We start from the raw sequence: 20,815 nt of genomic DNA on the forward strand, positions 1-20,815 counted from the left end.
TAATTTTCATACACAAGCTTCTGGTGTAGAGGGAGCTGGGAGAGGGTGATAGAAAACTGAACTCTCAGGAAACACGCTTGTTGTGGTGGTTCATGCCCAGGCATCCGGAGGGTCTATTTCTGGCATTACCACACACCCGCAGCATGACCAGGGCTGAGTCACATCTGAGGCATCATTATTCTGTATGTAAATTAGGTATCAACAACTTTGCAGGTGATGTTCGTTGCAGGCTGAGGTGTTTTGTTTTGAATTGCTTCAGCTGTACTAATATGTTGTATTCTGGGTCTGTTTATGGTCTCCCTGGAAGATCTGTGGGCTGTAGCCTGGCCACCTGCACCCACAGAAACACAGTTTTGTGTTTTTCTACAACTGACCGGTTCCATGTTGGTGTTTTCTCGTGGGACAAACGCCTCCTTCACTGAAACGTGAACTCTGAGGCAAGTCTTGCTCTGAGGGGCAGCAGCATCGGCAGTGTTTGCTGGGGGGTGGTGAACCCTTCCTTCCCCCGACACACACAGGATCTGCTGTGGTCATACATGGCTTGAATGAAGCCTTCAAGCCGTTGAAATCCATCATGGCCAGTGTTGAGGTCAGCCCTGGCTGACAGGCTCGAGGCACACACCTCAGAAAGCAAGAAGGAGAGTACAGCACCAAGCCCAGAACAAGGCCACAACCCCATTGACACGCGTGACCTCCGACACACTTTCCCACCCGCCTCCGGAGCCCGTGAGGGCGGGCTAGCGCCGCCCGCGTCACCCTCGCAGCCCCGCACCGCCCGGAGCCAAGATGGCGGCCCGGGGGCGGCCGCGTCAGGTGGCGGCGGGCGGCGCATGCGCCCCGGGGGCGGCGCTGACAGGCGGCTGCATGGTGCCCGCCGCCCGTGCACTGAGGCCGCGCCGGGCCGGCCCGGGCGAGCCGGCGGCGGCCTGGATGGTGGCGTAGGGCCCGCATTGCCGGCTCCCCAGCATGGCGAGCTACCTGCCCCCCTGCGTGATAGACGGAGGCACCGGGTGAGTGTGAGGAGAGCGGCAGTGGCGGGGGGGGTAACCGGCGCTGCCAGTCTGTTTCTGGGGAGTTGGGGGGTGTCTCCGCTGTGCTGACGAGCGCCCTCAGCGGGGAGTCCCTTTCCCTGTCACGGGTCCAGGCTCCTGCTTGTCGCCCCTGGGGCGGAGGGTCTTCCTCCCCTGCGGACCGCTGGGGCAGCCGCTGCTGCCCACCGCCCAGTGCCCTCCTCCTCCTGCCCTTCCTCCTTCTCCTCCTTCTCCTGCCCTTCCTCCTTCTCCTCCTTCTCCTGCCCTTCCTCCTTCTCCTCCTCCTCTGGCCGTTCCTCCCCGCTGGCAGCTCGGGGCAGGGCAGTCCTGCCGTACCCCCCCGGTGCCTCCGGGGACGGTGTATTTCTACGTGCCCTTTTCTCTCGGGTCCGATTTTGGTTCGTGTTCTCCGACTTCAAACTATCGCATCGCTAAATTGCTAAAATTTGGGGCGGCTTGTTTCAAACGACTGCTTGGAGAGAGAGGACACAGGTTCACTTTGCCTGGGCGCTGTGAGCCGGCGCTGGCCCAGAGGCAGGTGAGGTGTGTCCCTGGGCTGTGGCGTCTCCTTCATCCACAGTGGGTCATCATCGCTGGGTCATGTCTGGCATGTGCATCTTCTTGAACCTTCCCAGGTGTTACCTCCGGCCAGCAATGAGACAACAGCCCGCTGTCTTATACTAATGGTATTCCTTGGTCACTAGGTCATCTGTTCTTCAGCTTTGTCAAATCAGTGCGAGATTTGGCTTGTATCAGGAATAGCATGGTCAGCAGGACTAGAGAAGTGATTGTGCCATTGTACTCAACGCTGGTGAGGCCAAACCTTGAACCCTGTGTTCAGTTTTGGGCCCCTCATCATAAGAAGGACGTTGGGGTACTGAAGAGAGTGCACAGGAGGTGACGAAGCTGGTGAGGGGCTGGAGCACAAGTGTGATGGGAGCGGCTGAGGGACCTGGGGGTTCAGCTGGAGAACAGGAGCTGAGGGGAGACCTTCTGATCTCTGAACTGCATGAAAGGAGCTTGGAGCATGGAGGGGGTTGGTCTCTTCTCCCAAGTAACAAGCAATAGGATGAGAGGAAATGGCTTCAAGTTGCACAAGGGGAGGTTTAGATTGGATATTGGGAAAAATGTCTTCCCAGAAAAGGTTGTCAAGCATTGGAACAGGCTGCCCAGGGCAGTGGTGGAGTCACCATCCCTGGAGGGGTTTAAAAAGTCTTTAGACAAAGCTCTTAGGGACATGGCTTAGTGCTAGAGTTAGGTTAGGTTATGGTTGGACTTGATGATCCTGAGGGTCTCTTCCAACCAAAATGTTTCTATGATTTATTTGACATTTAGCCAAACCACAAGTTTCGTTGCTCAAGTCTTTGAGGGCTAAAATTAACCTAAATTGCAGGGGCTGCGCTCAGGGGGCGTTTCAGGAACAGGTCTTTCCTACCTGTCCATGGCTGGAGAAGACCCATTCACCATCCGACAGACCAGTTCTGCTGTGCCTCAGGAGCAGGAGGTGTCAGAAGGTGCTACCGAATATACAGTGTGCTATTGTTAATATCTTTCTTTTGGCCCAACAGTTACAGGCAGCTCTGAGAATAGGAGACACCCATCTATGAGTATCCATCAGCCAGTAGCTTTACTTGTCAGGCTGTGCCTCAGTGTGATTGATTGCATCAGTTTATTGCAATGATAGACCTTTCCTCTGCAGGGAATTTCCAGCACGACTTTTGTTTATTTAATGCTTGGAAAGTTACCTTTAAAGTACCCCAAACTGTACCATCATTAAAAAAATAACAAAAACAAACCCAATACCAACCCAAACTCCTAGATAACCAGAGGAAGCAATTCCTGATGATGTGGTGTCACACTGCCTTCTCCTGAAAAAGTGTTTTGTATTTTGAAAACTGTCTTTATTTGGCTGTCACAGAGCTTGTAGAAGTCTCTTGCTTTGTTTCTACCTTATCTTACCAGAAATCAGCTCTGTCCCTTCGGTGGAGAGTACTGGAGTCCACAGCTCAAAACTTTAAGAGTAGAACAGAGAACGGGTTCCATCTTGCATGTGATTCTGCCTGTGTATTATATACTCCTTGGTAATTTCCCAGGTTCCTTCTGTTTATTTGCTGAAGATATTCTCAATATCTGTTCTCCACAGAACTGTTGGTGAATATTACTTAACTGTTGGAATATTACTTGACAGCTTTGAAGAGGTTTTCAAGGAGATAAATGGGAGCTCTAGGTGGATCCTTTAAAAAGGCTACAGTAAAGACTACAAAATGCAGAAAATGTATTAAATGTGGTGCCTATCTCTTGGAGGAGACCTCCTTTGCTCTCAGTTTGTGGAGGGATTACGGTGTTGCACTAGCAGTAGATACTGCAGACCAACAGTTGTACAAAATAAGTAAGGACAGAAAACGGTTTATTTTGTCCGTTCAGATAAATAATAATTTAAGTAGAACTTCTAAAATCTATTTAGTGCTGGCATGGGAAACACTGGTGGAGTTTGTGTGTGTGGGCGTGTATATCAGTTTGTTTCAGGAAGGGTTCGGATAGTCCCCAAATGGTGCAACTTTGCATTTCCATGGCTCCAAATGATCTTAATTCATATGAGACAACCTGTTGTCTCTGCTGATGGGACTTCTGCTCGTCTTCGCTGCAGGGCCCTGACATATGGAAGACTTTTCAGCAATGAGATTATTGAATTTGGAATAAGTTATCTTGCAGAATTTGAGAAGAAATGAGTCTGAACCAAAGCAGCCAGAAGCATTAGCTTGACTCATTGATAAGCAGTCTCTGGAATTTTCCGCTGTGTGGGCTGAAAATCTTCTTATTGTTAGAATGAATCTACTTTGGGTTCAAAGCTTCAAACAATTCATTCAAATTATTTGTGAAAGTGCTTTCTGATGAAAAACTTTGAAGAGCATAGTGGAAAGGAAAAGGTATAAGCAGACATGAACTGTGGAACATTATGTATATAAAATACAGTTTCTACATATATCTCCGGTACTGAATGAGGTGCTTTGTCCAGGCACTAATCTCCCTTTGTGTAAGGGGATTTAAGAAGTTTGTGAAAAGACTCTTGTTGGTGGTTTGCTCATAAGGAGCTTGGTGTAATTTACTGTTGTTTGTGGCCATAGGCATCAGTCCTGTACAGTGTGGGAATTTTACCAGAAAAGGCTACAACAGGTGTATAGAAAATAGGTACAGCCCTCCAGTGAGAAGGTATCTTCATAGCAGGACAGGGTAACGTTCCTTTTCTCTATTGGATAGATGACTTGAACTTTCTTCATAAATAGAGTGAACAGTTTATGACAGATTTTGCAGAAAGCGATAATAATTTGTTACTGTCTTTTCCATTAGTATTTGCGAATGACTTGTCCTGCTTCAATTTTCATGCGCTACATCTTCCTTTTCTTTGCATGAGGTTTTCCTCGTGATCAGTTTACACATTGCTATCGGTCTTTGTGTGGAGAAGGGCATGCTATTTTTAGTTTCTTAGGACTAGCAAGCCTTCCTGGTGTTGCTGTTTTAAGTAGCTTTAAACTTCGTAACTAGTTTTATTAACTGTCATTTAGCTGTGGGACATCAGAACGCTAGTAGGTGGGTGTGTGAAACAAAGATATCTTAAAATACCTCTCTCTTCAGTGTGTGTATTTGCAATCACTGAGGAGTACTTCTATTTTGGGTGTATTTTATCAAAGTCCATTTTTCTTTTGGCAAAGAAAAATGACTTTGGCAAAGTCTTGCTGATGAGCTCAGAGGTAAATACTTGTTTTCTGGGAGAAGTGAGCTGGACTTGTCTAAATCTTGAAGCTTAAGGTGTTTGTTGTTGCTGGGCTATTAAAGGTGGCTGGAACCTCTGAAAATGTTACGTTTTCCCCCTCTTACTGTATTTCTGATGTTAAATGAGTTGCTTTAGCCGAGTATTACCTCTGCTCTTTACATGTGAGATTTGTCAGCAGGCGTTACTGTAATTGCTGGGTTAATTAACTGCTCTTTATAATCACAGGCTTCAGTTCTTTAAAGTTGCTAGACTCTCAGAAAAAACACTTTATTCTTTATTCTATAGTGGCTGATGGTGCTCTTGCGTAACTTGAGCAGACATAATAGATTTTTGACATTTCCCTCTTCATACCTCCTTTCTTCGTTACCATTCCTTCATCACATCCTCTCCTGCATTTATGAAAACCTTGTGTTGCGAGTTTCTCAGCCGTATTTGTAATAATGATAATACTGTTTATGGCAGTACCACATCCCTGGTGTTCTGGCAGTAATAACTGTTAGTTATTTAGCATCAGAGAATACATTCCATTGGCTGAGGTTATTTGTTTACTGGACTTTCTTAAAGCATTTTGTTGTTTTCAGTTGCTTCATACCTATCTTTTCAGAGCTTTTTTTGGCAGATGTAACACATTGTTTTAAAGATCTGGACTAAAAAGCAATAAAAAGTGAGGAAATGCTAAAGTGTTGACACCTGGGCTTTGGCCTTTTGCATACATGTCCAGAGAAGGATTGTGTGTCTTGTATTTTGAGACGGATAAAGCAGCTACCTGAGTCTGTGACTTTATATGCCTAAATTATGGTGTTCTAATGCTTTAATAAGAATTTTTCAAAATATACATGTGCTCTTTAAAGTGGTTGAGAGTGCAGCATCTACTTCCGAGTCTGGTGCGTTTGTATGTCTTTGCAGTTAGTTTTCTATGTAAATATTTCCATCTTTCCATGGCAGGACCTCACAAGGGAGGAGGTTAGGACCACTATTCCTCATGCTGGTGAAACTGATTTGTGCACTAACTAATCCCCTGGGAAAACACTGTGTAGGAGAGAACACTATTTTTAGAAACTGTTGTTTTCAACAATTTGTAATTGCCAGTGATTTTTTTTTTAATGAGTATTCCCTCCAAATCTCTTGCATGAAGTAGCCTTAGTCTATTGGATCAGTTTTCTCCTCATCTTTAATGCAGTCTCCAGTATCCTATATTTTGGAGAGTTTCCAGTAGGTTCCTGTCTTACCACAATAAATCTGCTACTTTTAATGAAATTGAGTTGGAATACTGATGATCTACGTGTTCCCTACAGCTGTCTTTGTAATTTACAGATCACAAGATGTTGCATTACCATTAGTCTGCTAGGCTGTAACCCAGGAGAAAGAAAACCATGGTATAGATGCTTAAATATTCATTGGAGAAGGGACTGGAGACCAGGTAACCTCTCTAACTGTTCAAGTCCAGAGCCTTTCAGGTCAATGAATATTTAAATATCTTGTATAAAAGGGAACAATCTCTGTAGGAGCTCGTGGAAGTGGGTCACCCAAACACTTTAATGCACTCTTGGGTATGGCTCTGGAAGATGGAATGTGTTTGGGTCCTGCTGGGCAGAAGGAAAATCTGGGACCGAGCCCGCCATGGCCTGAGCATGTTGTCTTTTCCTTCTCATCCTCAATTATTTTTAAATTAGTTTGAGTTACCATTCCATTTGTTTTTGTCAAAACACCTGAAATACAACTGCTTGTTCAAGTCTGCCCCTTGTTTCATCCTAAATAAGGATAAGGACAACAAAGCTGGGGAAGGCGCTGGAGCACAAGTGTGATGGGAGCAGCTGAGGGACCTGGGGGTTCAGCTGGAGAACAGGAGCTGAGGGGAGACCTTCTGATCTCTGAACTGCCTGAAAGGAGATTGGAGCATGGAGGGGGTTGGTCTCTTCTCCCAAGTAACAAGTGATAGGACAACAGGAAATGGCCTCAAGTTGCACCAGGGAAGTTTAGATTGGACATTAGGAAAAATTTCTTCCTGGAGAGAGTTGTCAGGCATTGGAACAGGCTGCCCAGGGCAGTGGTGGAGTCACCATCCCTAGAGGGGTTAAAAAAGTCTTTAGACAAAGTTGTTAGGGACATGGTTTAGTGCCAGTGTTGGGTTAACAGTTGGACTCGATGATCTTAAAGATCTTTTACAACCAAAATGATTCCGTGATGCTATAGTTCTAGTATTAATCCTTCATGGATTAATTGCATGCAAAACAAATCTTTCCAGATGCTCATCTTGTGATACTGAGAAAAAAGCTTATATTACAGTTTTAACAGGGATTAATTTACCTGGAGAAGAAAAAAATTCAGTAAAATATTGAGCTATAGACTTTTGGTAATTTTAGAAGTTATTCTAGTAGGGTATATCATCCCTGCTTGAGAGGGAAGATAAAACTATTGCAGACTAATAGGCACTTTGAGAGGGGATTTTCTTTTCCTGTGAGCAGGTGCGAGTTTAGCGTGTGGGTAGAGGAGGAAAAGGTGGTAAACTGAACTTGCCTCTTGGGCACAGTTTAGTTTAAGAAAACAGTTTTGGTTATATCGCAGGAGCCTTTTAATTTTTATATAGGTGTATGTATATGCATATATATAGACACAAATATATAAAAATTGTATAAGAGGGTGTAGCTACATATTTACATGCTTAGGTATATGCATATATTTGTATGCATTGACTTTATTTTTTTTCACTGGGGCTTGAAGGGTGGTTTTCATGAGGTTTCTGCCTGTTTGCAGTTTCGAAGTCTTAGAACTAGGTCTCTTGAATCCAGAGTCCAGCTTGCTTGGTCCTCACTATGTGCATTTGAGCAAAACCCATTTCAGAGAGAGAAACGAAGCAATGTGTCTTAAATCCCAGTGTAACTCCTGCTGTTGCTTGTTATGTTTTTAGCGATGTTCCCTGGATAGGCCTCATTCTAAAATGTGAAGAAACTATGCAGTAATAATAATAAAAAGAATTCTTGCTAGTAATGGCCTTCTTTACAAATCAGTCTAATTTTATGTCCTAATTATATTTTTTTGCGACTCACAGAAAGTATGTATAAACATTTTTAATGACTGAAAGCATATGCCCATATAATGATGATTAAAATACAACAAACCCTTGCCCCCAAAACCCAGTCCTTGTCTTTTTAGCCTTGGGGAAAATGGCTTTTTAAACTATTATTTGAAGTCTGTTGAAGCTGTAGCTTTGAAGAGATGTTGAAAATACGATATTTGAATTCCTAGGTCATTACTAATTCAGTTTTGATTTAATTCCTTTATCTAAGCAAACTGACTCTTAATGAGTGTTTTCCTACCAAATACTCCATAAAGGGGAACTTACTGTTTAAGCTGCTAAAGAAGCAGCAACCTCCTGCTTGAGCAATGGCATAATATTGTTTGCAAATATTGCAAGTAGGCTGTAGACCAAGACTCTAAATTCACTTTAGGACCTGGATTGTGATTGGTTTCGTTTAAGTATGTCACGGCTTTAGGCTTTCATGGTAAAAATGAATGTGAATAATGCTAATTTCTCTCAAATCATGCTATTATTGTACTTCTATTCCAATCTAATGACAATATTAGAGAAAGACTTCAGTCTATGGCATTTAATTTTTTTTTCTCTTCTTTTTTCTTCCCCCGTCTCTCAGGAGTTAGAGCTGGTTTTTGTAGTGTGGATGTTAATTATTTCTAGTCGCTCAAGACCTGAACTAGCTTGCAGCCAGTAACGCCATACAGAAATTTTAGGTTTTGTGTGAAAATTTCTTTTCTTCTTTTTTCCTTCCCCAAGTTGCCAGTTTCTTTTTTTTGCCTTGATCCTTTGCTTGTTAAAATAGATATTAATATCTATCATATATATGTATGTATCATATATAGGTATGCATAATATCTATGGCACATCTGAGGGCTGGGATGCCATCTGGAGGGACCTGGACAAGCTTCAGAAATGTGCCCAGCAGGTCAAGGTGATTCTGGTCTGGTGAGACCCCCCTGCAGTGCTGGTCCAGCTCTGGTTCCTCAGCACAGGACACACATGGACCTGCTGGAGAGGGGCCAGAGGAGCCACAGGAATGATCCGAGACTGGAACAGCTCTGCTGGGAGGACAGGCTGAGAGAGTTGGGGTGTTCAGCTGGAGAAGAGAAGCTCCGGGGAGACCTTAGTGCGGCCTTTCAGTGCTTAAAAGGGGCCTGTAAAAATGGTGGGGACAGACTTTTTAGCAGGGCCTGTTGCGATAGTACAAGGGGTGATGGTTTAAACTAAAGGAGGGAGATTCAGGTTGGACATGAGGAAGAGATTTTCGGCACTGAGGGTGATGAAACCCTGTCCCAGGTTGCTCAGAGAGGTGGTGGATGAACCATCCCTGGAGACATCCCAGGCCAGGCTGGACGGGGCTCTGAGCAACCTGAGCTGGTGAAGATGTCCCTGCTCATGGCAGGGGTGGCACTGGATGAGCTTTGGAGGTCCCTTCCAACCCAAACTATTCTATGATTTTATACTGAAAGTGACAGACGATGCTTCCTACCATCTGCTGCCTATTTCTAAAGCATTTTTCCAACACATGCTTACTTTGGTTTAGGATGTATATTTTACTGCACACAGATATTGTGATATTAGACCTGTGACAAAGTGAAGGGTTTGTGCGAGGCACGAATGGGAATTGTGTTGGGTTTGAAACTGGAGTTCTGAGCTGTGGTAACTGTGGTTGGTATTTAAGATATGCTTTTTTTTTTTTTTTTTTCCCCTCTGTGTTTGACAATATTAAACAAATTTGTGAAGTTTAATGACATCTTTGGTCATAGTAGCTTTCTGAAAGGTAAGATCTGCACAGCCAAAGGGTAGAATGTAACCTGCCCATCTTTGGTTATAGCTGGGCAACAAGATGGAGAAAGTAAGAGCTGAGTTCTCAGATATCGTGGTTTGGGAAAAATACTACTAAAATTTGTTAACTGGAGGTGTCTGAAAAATAAATAACACCTAAAATATTTACCACTTTTGGGTTTTCTTCTCAGCTGGATGACACTTGCAAGCATAACCCAGAAAATGTAGATGTGGTATGTGATTGTTTGGCCTTCACTTCAAGAAGTGTAGTGAATTGGAAGTGGATTTTCTTTTTCTTTTTAATTCTAAGTGCATCCAATGACCTTGTGATCATTCTTTTTCTAGGTATACGAAACTTGGCTATGCAGGAAATACAGAACCTCAGTTCATTATCCCATCATGTGAGTAATTTCTTGTCTGATATACAGCACTATCACTGAGCACTTTCATGATCAAATGACATATTTTCCTCCTTCCACCTCAGTCTTTGCAGTCTCTTGTCCATCTGGGAAGTGCTATTCATTGCATTAGCATCTTTGGCTAGGGTGTAGCTAAACAGAACTCCTTTATCTCCATTATTTTTGTGCCAGGATGCTTTGAGCAGACAGAATACAATTTATCTCCTGTCTACCTGACACCGTGGTTATTACCTGGATAATCTGGAGAAGGCTTCCAATCAAATTAAGTACTAAAGTGCAGGTGTTGTGTGCCTTATTTACATTGTCTGGGACTGTAGACAGTTTAATATTCAAAAAAGTTGTTCCTTTTAGAAGATGTTATTTTCGGGCCCCTGTTTACCAAGTAAAATATTTTTGCCCATTTAACATACTTTTGTTGAGCAGATTTACTCTCAATTTTTATGTATGTTAAACTTCTTTAAAATGTTCTACCTTTCTGGTGTTCTAGATTTTAATTGTTGTCTGAATGTTTTCTCTCACATGCTGTATATGTTTATAAATAGTAGCGCTGACTATAATGTGTCTATAATGACATCTGTTATCTCCTGGTTATCTCTATGCCTTGTAGTTTTTGTGAACTTCATCAGTAAACTACTTATTAATGCATCTAGACTGCCTTGTAGCTACTCATAGGAGAAGGTACAAAGATAAGAAACTAATTAAGGTAATTGGAGGCCAAGGAGGTGGAGGGGACACACTCTTTACCAGGTGTAGCTGCACTACTAGTTGTAGTCTAAATATTTTAAGTATTGTAAAAAATTCCAGCTGAAACCACTGGTAAAGATTTAAATGTCTCACGTTAAAGAAGTGGGATAGCAAGAGCTTCCTGTGAATTTGTTAAAAATCCTGTTATAAAAAACCATAAACTTGTTGGGGCTTAGAAGTGTTTCCAAAAGAATTATTTGCTTGTCGGTAGTTTTTGGCTCTGATAGTATTCAGTGTCTTTGTGGATGATACCTGTCCACTCTGCATTTTCTACTGTATGTTATTTAGAGCCTGATTATGACTTATTAAAAGAAAACTGTATATAAATAAAGTTATGTTTTAAGAGGACTTTATTCTAGTTTTATTTATAGCTTGCCCTAGATTTGGAGGTTTTTTTGCTGTCTTATCTTCTTGACTGTAGCAGCGATCATCTGATAATTTCAGTGATAGTTGCAGCCTGCTAATGGGAAGCATAAGTGTTTCCAAAGATTTCTCTGTAACACTGTAAACTGATTTCTGCCCCCACCCCCTTCCTCCTTCTCACCAATTGGGATAATTATTCCAATGCTGATTTCTGAAGTATATAGTTTATTTTCTGCTCCTGTGCTCTGTCTCTTAATTCTCAGGGTTTAACCTCAGAAAAATCACATTGCTTAATGGCTTAAAGAGTATGTCCGGTGGAAAGCTGCACTTGAACATGTTTAGTGACTGCTGTAGTCTGTAACAGAGTAGATTTTTAAGATTTTCTCTGAGTTATTAATTACATTAACAAGGGATGGGTGACCGGAATCCTGCAAGATGCAGTGAGAATGAACTCTGCTATATTGGTTTGTCAATAGATCGCTTACATGATTTCAGCTTTCTGCAAACTAGAATTTCTATATCCCAATTTTTATTTCTGAAAAAGAATCCTTAAGTAAATAAATATTTGTTGCTTGGTATTAATCTGTTTTGATTTGTTTGCGTTTTTATTTGAAGGTATTGCAATCCGAGAATCAGCCAAAGTAGGTGACCAGGCTCAGAGGAGGGTAATGAAAGGCGTTGATGATCTGGACTTTTTCATAGGAGATGAAGCCATAGATAAACCTACCTATGCCACAAAGGTAAGCATTGAGTATTTTCAGGAAGCCTTTCCAAATGTTCACATTTTTATTATTATATACTGTTCTAGGCCTTTTTTTTTGGTAGCCATTTAAAACACACATTTGCTTTTTGTGAAGTATTATTGCTTTTTAAAAACAGCATGATTTTGTCATGGCTTTACTTTTTTTAATGTCTATTTCACTAATACTGTCCTGTGTGATTGGTGGTTGAATCTTTCGTAAATATTCATTGATACAGTGCAGCTGTGCAATTTTCAAAATTATTAGCTATTAAAATAGTCACAGACACTGAATATTTAAATTCCTGCTAAAACTGTATCCTCTTAACATGGCATGTGAACTGGGGAATGCGTTGGATACTTTTGCTTCGGGGAACGTCACAATTGTTTTGTGGAGCACTGTCTTCAATGCAGTTTTTGTGTGAATCATATTTTCCATACCCTGGTAAAGGACTTCTTGTACTTACAAAATGTTACTGGCTTGTGAATTATGTGGAAAAAAAATGTATTTTATACATCCTACTGTATTACTTAAATGTCAGCTGTGTTCTTAACATTGAACAAAATGTAAACATCATCCTTGCCAGAATTTTCACTGAAAAATATATAGCCTGTGTGGTCTTTATTTCTTTCAGTAGATTGGAAGGCATGTTGAAGCCAAATATGATTCTCAACTTTATATATGATAAAATCAATACAAAAAGAGATTAAACACAGTGCCTCAATACAGCAATAACAGTATTAGGAATGGAACCTGGATTCTGACTTCTAGTCCTGCAAGATAGAATTGCAGTTTGAAGTGCTGGGAGCAGGAGGTTAACTTCAAATAGTGTCTCAAAATTAGAATGGGGAATTTGATAAGGTGATCATGAGTTGATGTGTTTTCATTCTTGCAGAAGTTATGGGGGTTTGGGCACTTGAGCTGTTCCTATTCCTGGGTTTCTTTATCCTTGTATTGTCTGGAGTATTGATAAGTTTTCTTGCTCCAGTGGCCTATTCGACATGGAATTGTTGAAGACTGGGACCTCATGGAAAGATTCATGGAGCAGGTCATTTTTAAATACCTACGAGCTGAACCTGAGGATCACTATTTTTTAATGGTGAGTGGGTAAGAAAATATTTTGTAAAAGGAAGACTAAATAGTATTCCAAGCAGAAGTAGCTCTGTTGGAGGATTTTTCTCTGTGTGTCTTTTATTTCTTCAGCGATGAAGGGCATGGTTGGGGCGGGGGAAAGAGGAGGAGGAAGAGGAAATTAATCTGGAAAGCTGCATTATGACTGAATTCTGTTCATTTTGTGATGCAGGCTACTGCAGTCTGGATTTTGTTTAGCTTCAGTCACTTTGTTTAAACTGAATTATGTTTGAAATTTTCTATTTTGAGTGCACTGAGAATTTAAAAAGTTTCTTACCACACTAAGCTAATCAATAAAAATGAACCATTAAGACTCTATTGAGATGCTTTTTCAAAACCTTTTTTTGCAGACAGAGCCTCCACTGAACACACCAGAAAACAGAGAGTATCTTGCAGAAATCATGTTTGAATCGTTTAACATACCAGGACTTTACATCGCTGTTCAGGTGAACAAAATTAATATATACTTCTATAATAGCGTGGTCAGCAGGACAAGGGCAGTGATCCTTCCCCTGTACTCTGTGTTGATGAGGCCACACCTGGAGTATTGTGTTCAGTTCTGGGCCCCTCAGTTCAGGAAAGAGATTGAAGTGCTGGAGCAGGTCCAGAGAAGAGCAACAAGACTGGTGAAGGGACTTGAACACAAGACCTATGGGGAGAGGCTGAGGGAGCTGGGGTTGTTTAGTCTAGAGAAGAGGAGGCTTAGAGGTGAGCTTATCACTCTCTAGAACTACCTGAAGGGCAGTTCTAGCCAGGTGGGGATTGGTCTCTTCTCCCAGGCAGTCAGCAATAGGACAAGGGGGCATGGGCTTAAACTCTGCCAGGGGAAATTTAGGCTGGATATTAGAAAGCAATTCTTTGCAGAGAGAGTGGTCAGGCATTGGAATGGCTGCCCAGGGAGGTGCTGGACTCACCGTCCCTGGAGGTTTTTGAACTGAGATTGGACATGGCACTTAGTGCCATGATCTAGTGAATGGACTGGAGTTGGACCAAGGGTTGGACTGGATGATCTCTGAGGTCTTTTCCAACCCAGTTGATTCTGTGATTCTAAAGTACAGTATAACTGCAGTATCTATAGTCTTCTGTTTGCACATGCCTAAAATGTTTGACACAGTATTTTCTGAGCTTGTAAATTGTCACAGTCTGCCCACTCTAAACATAAACTCTTTGTCATGTAGGCAGTGCTGGCCCTCGCTGCCTCTTGGACGTCACGGCAGGTTGGAGAACGTACTTTGACTGGCATTGTCATCGACAGTGGTGACGGAGTGACCCACGTAATTCCCGTGGTATGTAGCAGGATGCAATTTGAAATTATCGGTGGTTTGGACAAGTATGGGGTTTGTTTACTATAGGTTTAAATAAGAAGTCTCAAACTAAGCTTTATTTTTAGTGTTACTTGATTGGGATTTTTTTGTTCCCTTATGATTGCTTTGAAAAGTATGTACTTTATTATTTATGCAATTAATTTAGCAATTATTTTAGCAGTTAGTGAACTCTGCTTGTGTGGAAACAATGATGAGCTTCTATAAATGCGGGTTCATATATGTGTCTGATCTCAAACGGCTTAATTACGTTAGGATGATAAAAATATACAATTATCTGTGCATACCGACATCTGTTCTGTTGATGTCATTTTGTGTATTTCTGAAGCATATAGTATGCTTGAATGATCAGTTATTTTAGAAATGAAAATTTGGTTCTCTTTAGCTTCATCTTGCATTTTGGTATTAACGTGGTCTTCTCCATATTTTCTTAGTATGGAAAATGCTGGGAATAACAGTATTTAGCATATAGAACTTTGAAAAGTATAAAAAACAACAACGGAAGAAATAATGTTGGCTCAGCAATACCAACGTTTTCAGTACATGCTTCCTGAAAAAAATACAGCAAATAGATTTCTTATTTTTATTGCGCTTATTGATAGTTATTTCACTTCATTTTTCTTGTCTGAGAATTTTAATAAATTTTATACTTTCTCCTCTTCATTTTTCACGATCAAACAGGACACGAGTGGTCTATTCATATTCCATTTGCTTTTCAGATCATACCTAAAAGGAAACATTTGACCAGACTTTGACTTCTAATGTGTGCAACATTTTTTGTCTATCACTTGCATGTATATTAGATAATCAGGATCTGTTTATAAGTAGTAGTCAAGGTAATTTAAATAAAAATAATATCCACTTTGCAGCAGTCTGGACATTTTTGTAGTAATTTTACAGTGTAAAGATTTTACTTTTAATTAAAAAATCAAAACCATTACATAAATGGATTTTGGTTTTGCTGTTAGTTACTGATCCACAGTATGCTTTTCCCTATTTATTTTCTTACCTCTCCTCCTACATAGGCAGAAGGCTACGTCATTGGAAGTTGCATCAAACATATTCCTATTGCAGGTAGAGATATTACTTACTTTATTCAACAACTCCTAAGGGAAAGGGAGGTGGGAATTCCTCCTGAACAATCTCTGGAGACAGCAAAAGCCATAAAGGTACATCTTTCTTTATCTCTTAATAAATAAATACAACTCTTTGAGCTACTTTATTTTCGGCTTTAACAAGTTGCCAGTGGCTCTTTTAAAAATGCAAATGCAGGCAGTGTATTGTAATTACACAAGCTTCTGGTATTTTAGCCAATCAAGTGTGGGGGAAGGAGAAAGAGGAAGAAAATCTTCATGCTAGACTGTTTGGAGCGAGAGTTCTGCAGGTTCGATCACCATTTTAAGCTTTAGATTTGTTTAAAATTTGCTTTTTAATTTAATAAAAAATAAATGTATGTAACGTCGGTAGGGTGGTAAGTGGGTCTGATCTTGCAGTGAGAGCTCCCCGTTGAACTTTGTTATCATCATAGACCTTATGGTTGTGATGTTTGCATTTTGAGAGACTGATCTGGATGAGTCAGTGTGCAATTTGATTGAAACAAATAGGCCATGTGCATTGTCCTGTAGGGTTGAGACTTCAGGTAGTCATTTGAGTGAGAACACTTGTTGAACAGCCCCATCTGTAAGAATGCTCACCTACCTTTGTTTTCTGATTGTGTTATACTTTAATTCAATGATAGAATAATTATTTAGGCAATTTTTAATGCATGGTGTTTCTTAACAGGAGAAATACTGTTACATTTGCCCGGATATAGTGAAAGAATTCGCCAAGTACGATGGAGATCCTCGAAAGTGGATCAAACAGTACACAGGCATCAATGCCATCAACAAAAACAAGTTTGTTATAGATGTCGGCTACGAAAGGTTCCTCGGACCTGAAATTTTCTTTCATCCTGAGGTAAGAATAGGGCTGAGCGATATGAAGTTGTAGAAACTTCACTGGGTGAGTGAGGAGCTGGGGGATGGAGGTGCTGTCGTTTCTGGTGTCATTTCTGGAGCCAGCTCGCCATCCCGTGGCAGCGAGACACGGCTACATGTGAACTGCAAACCATGGGCAGCCTCGTGTCACTTGGGCGCAGAAAAACATAAGCAGGGCAGAGAATTATTTTTTCTTATATCCTATGTAATATTTAAAACATGCTGTTTCTCTAAAGACATTTAAAATTGAGAAGAAATTGTTTGAACTTAGAGATTTTTTTATAGTGTTTTCCTTCTTTCTTTCAGCATTGCTTTAAACCAGTTTGCCTTTGCACTGCGGATTTGGTTATGTTGCCAATCCCTTTGAGCATTACTCTGCACAGTAGCAATGCACTGATAATATTCTAAATCTTAAGCACTCACTTTTGATTCTGAATCAGTTTATAAAGCATGGGTGCTAAATTTGTCTGTTGAAATCTCTGTTGGTGTGTACATGTGCAATTCTGGGAAACATTACAATGCCTAGTCTGGTTTTCGGTAGTTCAGTCTGACTGAGCTTCAAGATATTGTGATACTGTGGGAAAGAGTCAAGTTTTAGTATGTTACAGCATAGCAGAGAAGGTCCTCTCAATTTCTATACGCTCCATTGAGTTTATTGCAGCCACCCATAACCTATGATGCTATTAAAAAATATAATCAAGATCCACGTTAACACTGGTGAAGTTTCCCTTTGTCTACCCTCCTCCTATTGGAAGAATATTAAAAAACCCTCATTCACAGTGTCACAGTATCACAGTATGTTTGGGATTGGAAGGGACCTCAAGAGATCATCTAGTCCAATCCCCCTGCTGGAGCAGGAACGCCTAGGTGAGGTCGCACAGGAACATGTCCAGGCGGGTTTTGAATGTCTCCAGAGAAGGAGACTCCACAACCTCCCTGGGCAGCCTGGGCCAGGCTCTGGCACCCTCACTGAGAAGAAGTTTTTTTTCAAATTTAAGCGGAACCTCTTGTGTTCCAGCTTGATCCCATTACCCCTTGTCCTATCATTGTTTGCCACCGAGAAGAGCCTGGCTCCGTCCTCATGGCACTCACGCTTTATATATTTATAAACATTAATGAGGTCCCCCCTTAGTCTCCTCTTCTCCAAACTAAAGAGACACAGCTCCCTCAGCCTTTCTTCATAAGGAAGGTGCTCCACTCCCTTCAGCATCTTTGTTGCCATACGCTGGACCCTCTCCAGCAGTTCCCTGTCCTTCTTGAACTGAGGGGCCCAGAACTGGACACAATATTCCAGGTGTGGTCTCACCAGGGCGGAGTAGAGAGGAAGGAGAACCTCTCTCGACCTACTAACCACCCCCCTTCTAATACACCCCAGGATGCCATTGGCCTTCCTGGCCACAAGGGCACAGTGCTGGCTCATGGTCACCCTGTTGTCCACCAGGACCCCCTTTTGTCTTTTGTCTTCCACCTTTTGTCTAAATTCCAGCCTTAATCTCTTTGTGGTCAGTTTGTAGCCATCTGATTTTGTGCCGGCATTAAACCTCTGGGCTAAACAGTTTGTCCTCCCTGCTTTTCCCCTCGTGGTCTTACAGAAGCGTTGAATCCCATGTCAGACATCGTTTCTGCAGTTCCTTAAAGGCTGTTAGGAACAGGATGAAGGACTAATTTCCAGTTTCTTTATTTTTTGATAGCTTCTTGGCTCTGTATTGAGAAAACAAAACAGAGCCAACAAAAAAACCCCAAACAAAACAAGCACCAAACAAAACCAACAACAACCCAAACAACAACAAAAGAAGACCCAAACAAAACCAAACCAAACCGACACAACTGACCTGGCTTTCTAGATAAGAAAAACACACTAGATGGTAGGTGCTGCATCCAAAGGGAATTTATCTCTGGACTTACTAGCAGACTGCAATTCTGCAGTTCTCTTGTCCCCATTCTGGGAGCATGTTATCCTCTGCTTTGGATGCCACAGCTCTCATTTCTCCTTATTCCTTTTGCTCTGCTGTTTTACCCACATTTTTATGGAGAGCCGGGGAGAAGCTTTCAGGCTGTAGTTCATTCAGAGGAGAACAATGTTTCTTTTTTCTCTTTTAATTTATGTGGCTTCATGTTTTAGCATCTTGCGTGATTAATTCTTACTACTTACTAATTCTTACTACTGAAATTAGCTTGAATTCATGGGGATTTTTCACATCATTCTTATGGCTCCCAATCTCCAAGCCAACTTTTTTTGCTACAATAATTTTTCTTTCAGTTCAATGTACACTTGTTATGTTTTAGCTTTTGTTATTTATCCAGTTAGATACCGCATCTTGTTTAGGATGTGAATCTCAAATAGTGTCTACACGTTTGGGAAATCTTCAAGTTATATAATGTATCTATAGTAATACATTATTATTCATTGATAATTCATTTAATTTCTTGAAGTTTAATCTCTGAAAGAGCAAAACCTTGGCTATGAACTGGTTTGTTGGTTTTTGTTTAAAGACCCTGTTAAGTTTTAAGTAGACAAGTTCCACCAGTCCAAGAATGTTTTCTAGCATTAGCAACTCTGACTCTCTAGTATTTATATAATAAATGCAGAAATTTACATTAGCACTGTATTCATGTTCTCATTGATGAGGATTTCCATTCAAAACCGTAGAGTATTATTCCCTCTTTGAATATTGGAGATTGTGTACTTGGAAAAAAAAAATCCGACTTCTTCGTGGAAATTTAACACAAGTATTTTGTTAGGATCGAAAATTTTGTATAGTGGAACATTTTGATTTTTCACACGGGTAGTTTTGATTTCACTTGGTAGGGAAGGCAGGACCACACTGCACAGTAACAATATGTTTCATGTTGCAGGAGAGTGCAGGCTCATGTGACGTGCAGTCGTAGGCCCATAGTGCACAAATTGTCAACAGTCAATTTATGACCAAAGAAGAGAATCTGAATTTCTCAGCAGAAAAGGGAATTCTTATTTCTCATGTACAGAAGTGGGTTTATTATCATGTAGAATAAGTGGTGAGCAGGAGTAATACTGACCTTGATTCCCCCCGCTCCTTTAAAAGTGCTGTTACAAAATCTCTACAGTCTAACTTCTTGCTTCTCCATTGGGATGAAGAATCTAATGCCTGTTCTGTTTCATTTTAGTTTGCTAATCCTGATTTTATGGAATCCATTTCGGATGTAGTTGATGAAGTTATACAGAACTGTCCCATTGATGTCCGGCGTCCATTATATAAGGTATGATCTTTGTGTTGTAAGATTAACTTATGTGAAGACTAAATATCTACATCATCATAGCAACGTTTAGGCTGGAAGAGGCCCTCACCACTTCGCTCACTATAAGACGTGAACTTTGAATAGAAATAAAGTTCAAGTTAAACAAAGTATCACTTCTGAATGAAGAGTGCTTGATACTTGCTGCTTTTTATTTTTGAAAGAAGACTTATCTGTAACAGTGGCTTGATACATAAGTAAGTTCCTGAGCAACTGAGGGAGAGGGGGGTTATTTTTGTTTGACACTTGTAATGTGAATTCTGTGCATGAGGGACTTTGACTGTTGCCTATTTTAAGGGTTATGTAACGGTCTCATCCCTCTTATTCCCCTCACCCCCTGCTTTATTAAGTTGTGGTTTCAAATACACAGATTTTTCCTTTTTTTCTCTAGCCTTGACTTGTGTCTGCCCACCGTCTGCAGTTTTAGCCAGGTATTGAACCCAGTATTAAAATGTTTTAGGAGATAATTATGCTTGCTTGAACTTGTCCAGGTGTAGTCCAGAGTACTTTTCAATCACTGATTCTTTAAGAAGTGAAAAGGAAGGTACTGACAGGCGTAGCCTATGGCAAACTCTCTTTATATTGGCAGCACGTCCTATGTTTCCTGGTTGTTTTCTGCTTGTGCAGCAGCAAGTGCCCTTTTGGAAACAACAGTGTATAGTAATACCATGGAGATGTTTGCATGCGCATGTATATGGCAATAGTTTTCTTCACCTATTAGTTTGAACTTAATGCTCATTCTAAGTCATCTCAGGGTGATTTGTAACTATTAGGATTTTTCAGTCTGTTTTACTTGTCTCGTAAACATACTCTGTAATTTAGAATGAGACATAGAGCTTCAGAGCAAACCTGTGGTGCAGGTCAAAATGGGAAGTTAAACTGCTTAACAAACTCATATGTGAATTTTGCAGTAGATGTCTTCAAGGCTTTCAGCTTAGGTATGTTGCAGGAGACTTTAGGAAACTCTTAGTGTCTGGTAGTGCTTAGGTTCTGTGCTTTTTTCCTGAAAGACCAAAGTTGTCATAGAGTAATCGCTTCATTGCTTGGTAGAGTAGGGATTAGTACTGACTTCCAGAAAATGTTATTTAAAAACTGAGGTTGAGTTACTCTTTCCTCACCTCAGGAGGCAAATAACTTTCCCTTGTTTTGCCATTTTCTGTTTTTTTGAATACTTGCTTAATTAAAAGAATGTAACACAACTACCTATTGAATAGAATGATAGATG

General features: G+C 41.0%; 1 protein-coding gene across 3 annotated transcripts in view; it reads left to right on the forward strand.

The window, feature by feature from the left end:
* Window positions 1–772: 772 nt before the first annotated feature.
* ACTR3B (actin related protein 3B) overlaps window positions 773–20,815 on the forward strand; it is a 167,715-nt gene continuing 147,672 nt past the window's right edge. For all 3 annotated transcript variants that reach the window (XM_065050442.1, XM_065050441.1, XM_065050440.1), the window contains exons 1-9: window positions 773–1,010; window positions 9,968–10,023; window positions 11,764–11,888; window positions 12,877–12,987; window positions 13,370–13,465; window positions 14,198–14,305; window positions 15,367–15,510; window positions 16,124–16,297; window positions 19,462–19,554. In XM_065050442.1, coding sequence (XP_064906514.1) covers window positions 967–1,010; window positions 9,968–10,023; window positions 11,764–11,888; window positions 12,877–12,987; window positions 13,370–13,465; window positions 14,198–14,305; window positions 15,367–15,510; window positions 16,124–16,297; window positions 19,462–19,554 — 951 coding nt within the window. In that variant the 5' untranslated portion in view covers window positions 773–966. The remainder of the gene's footprint in view (window positions 1,011–9,967; window positions 10,024–11,763; window positions 11,889–12,876; window positions 12,988–13,369; window positions 13,466–14,197; window positions 14,306–15,366; window positions 15,511–16,123; window positions 16,298–19,461; window positions 19,555–20,815) is intronic.

The sequence above is a fragment of the Columba livia genome, chromosome 2 (assembly GCF_036013475.1).
Source record: "Columba livia isolate bColLiv1 breed racing homer chromosome 2, bColLiv1.pat.W.v2, whole genome shotgun sequence".
Taxonomy (NCBI): domain Eukaryota; kingdom Metazoa; phylum Chordata; class Aves; order Columbiformes; family Columbidae; genus Columba; species Columba livia.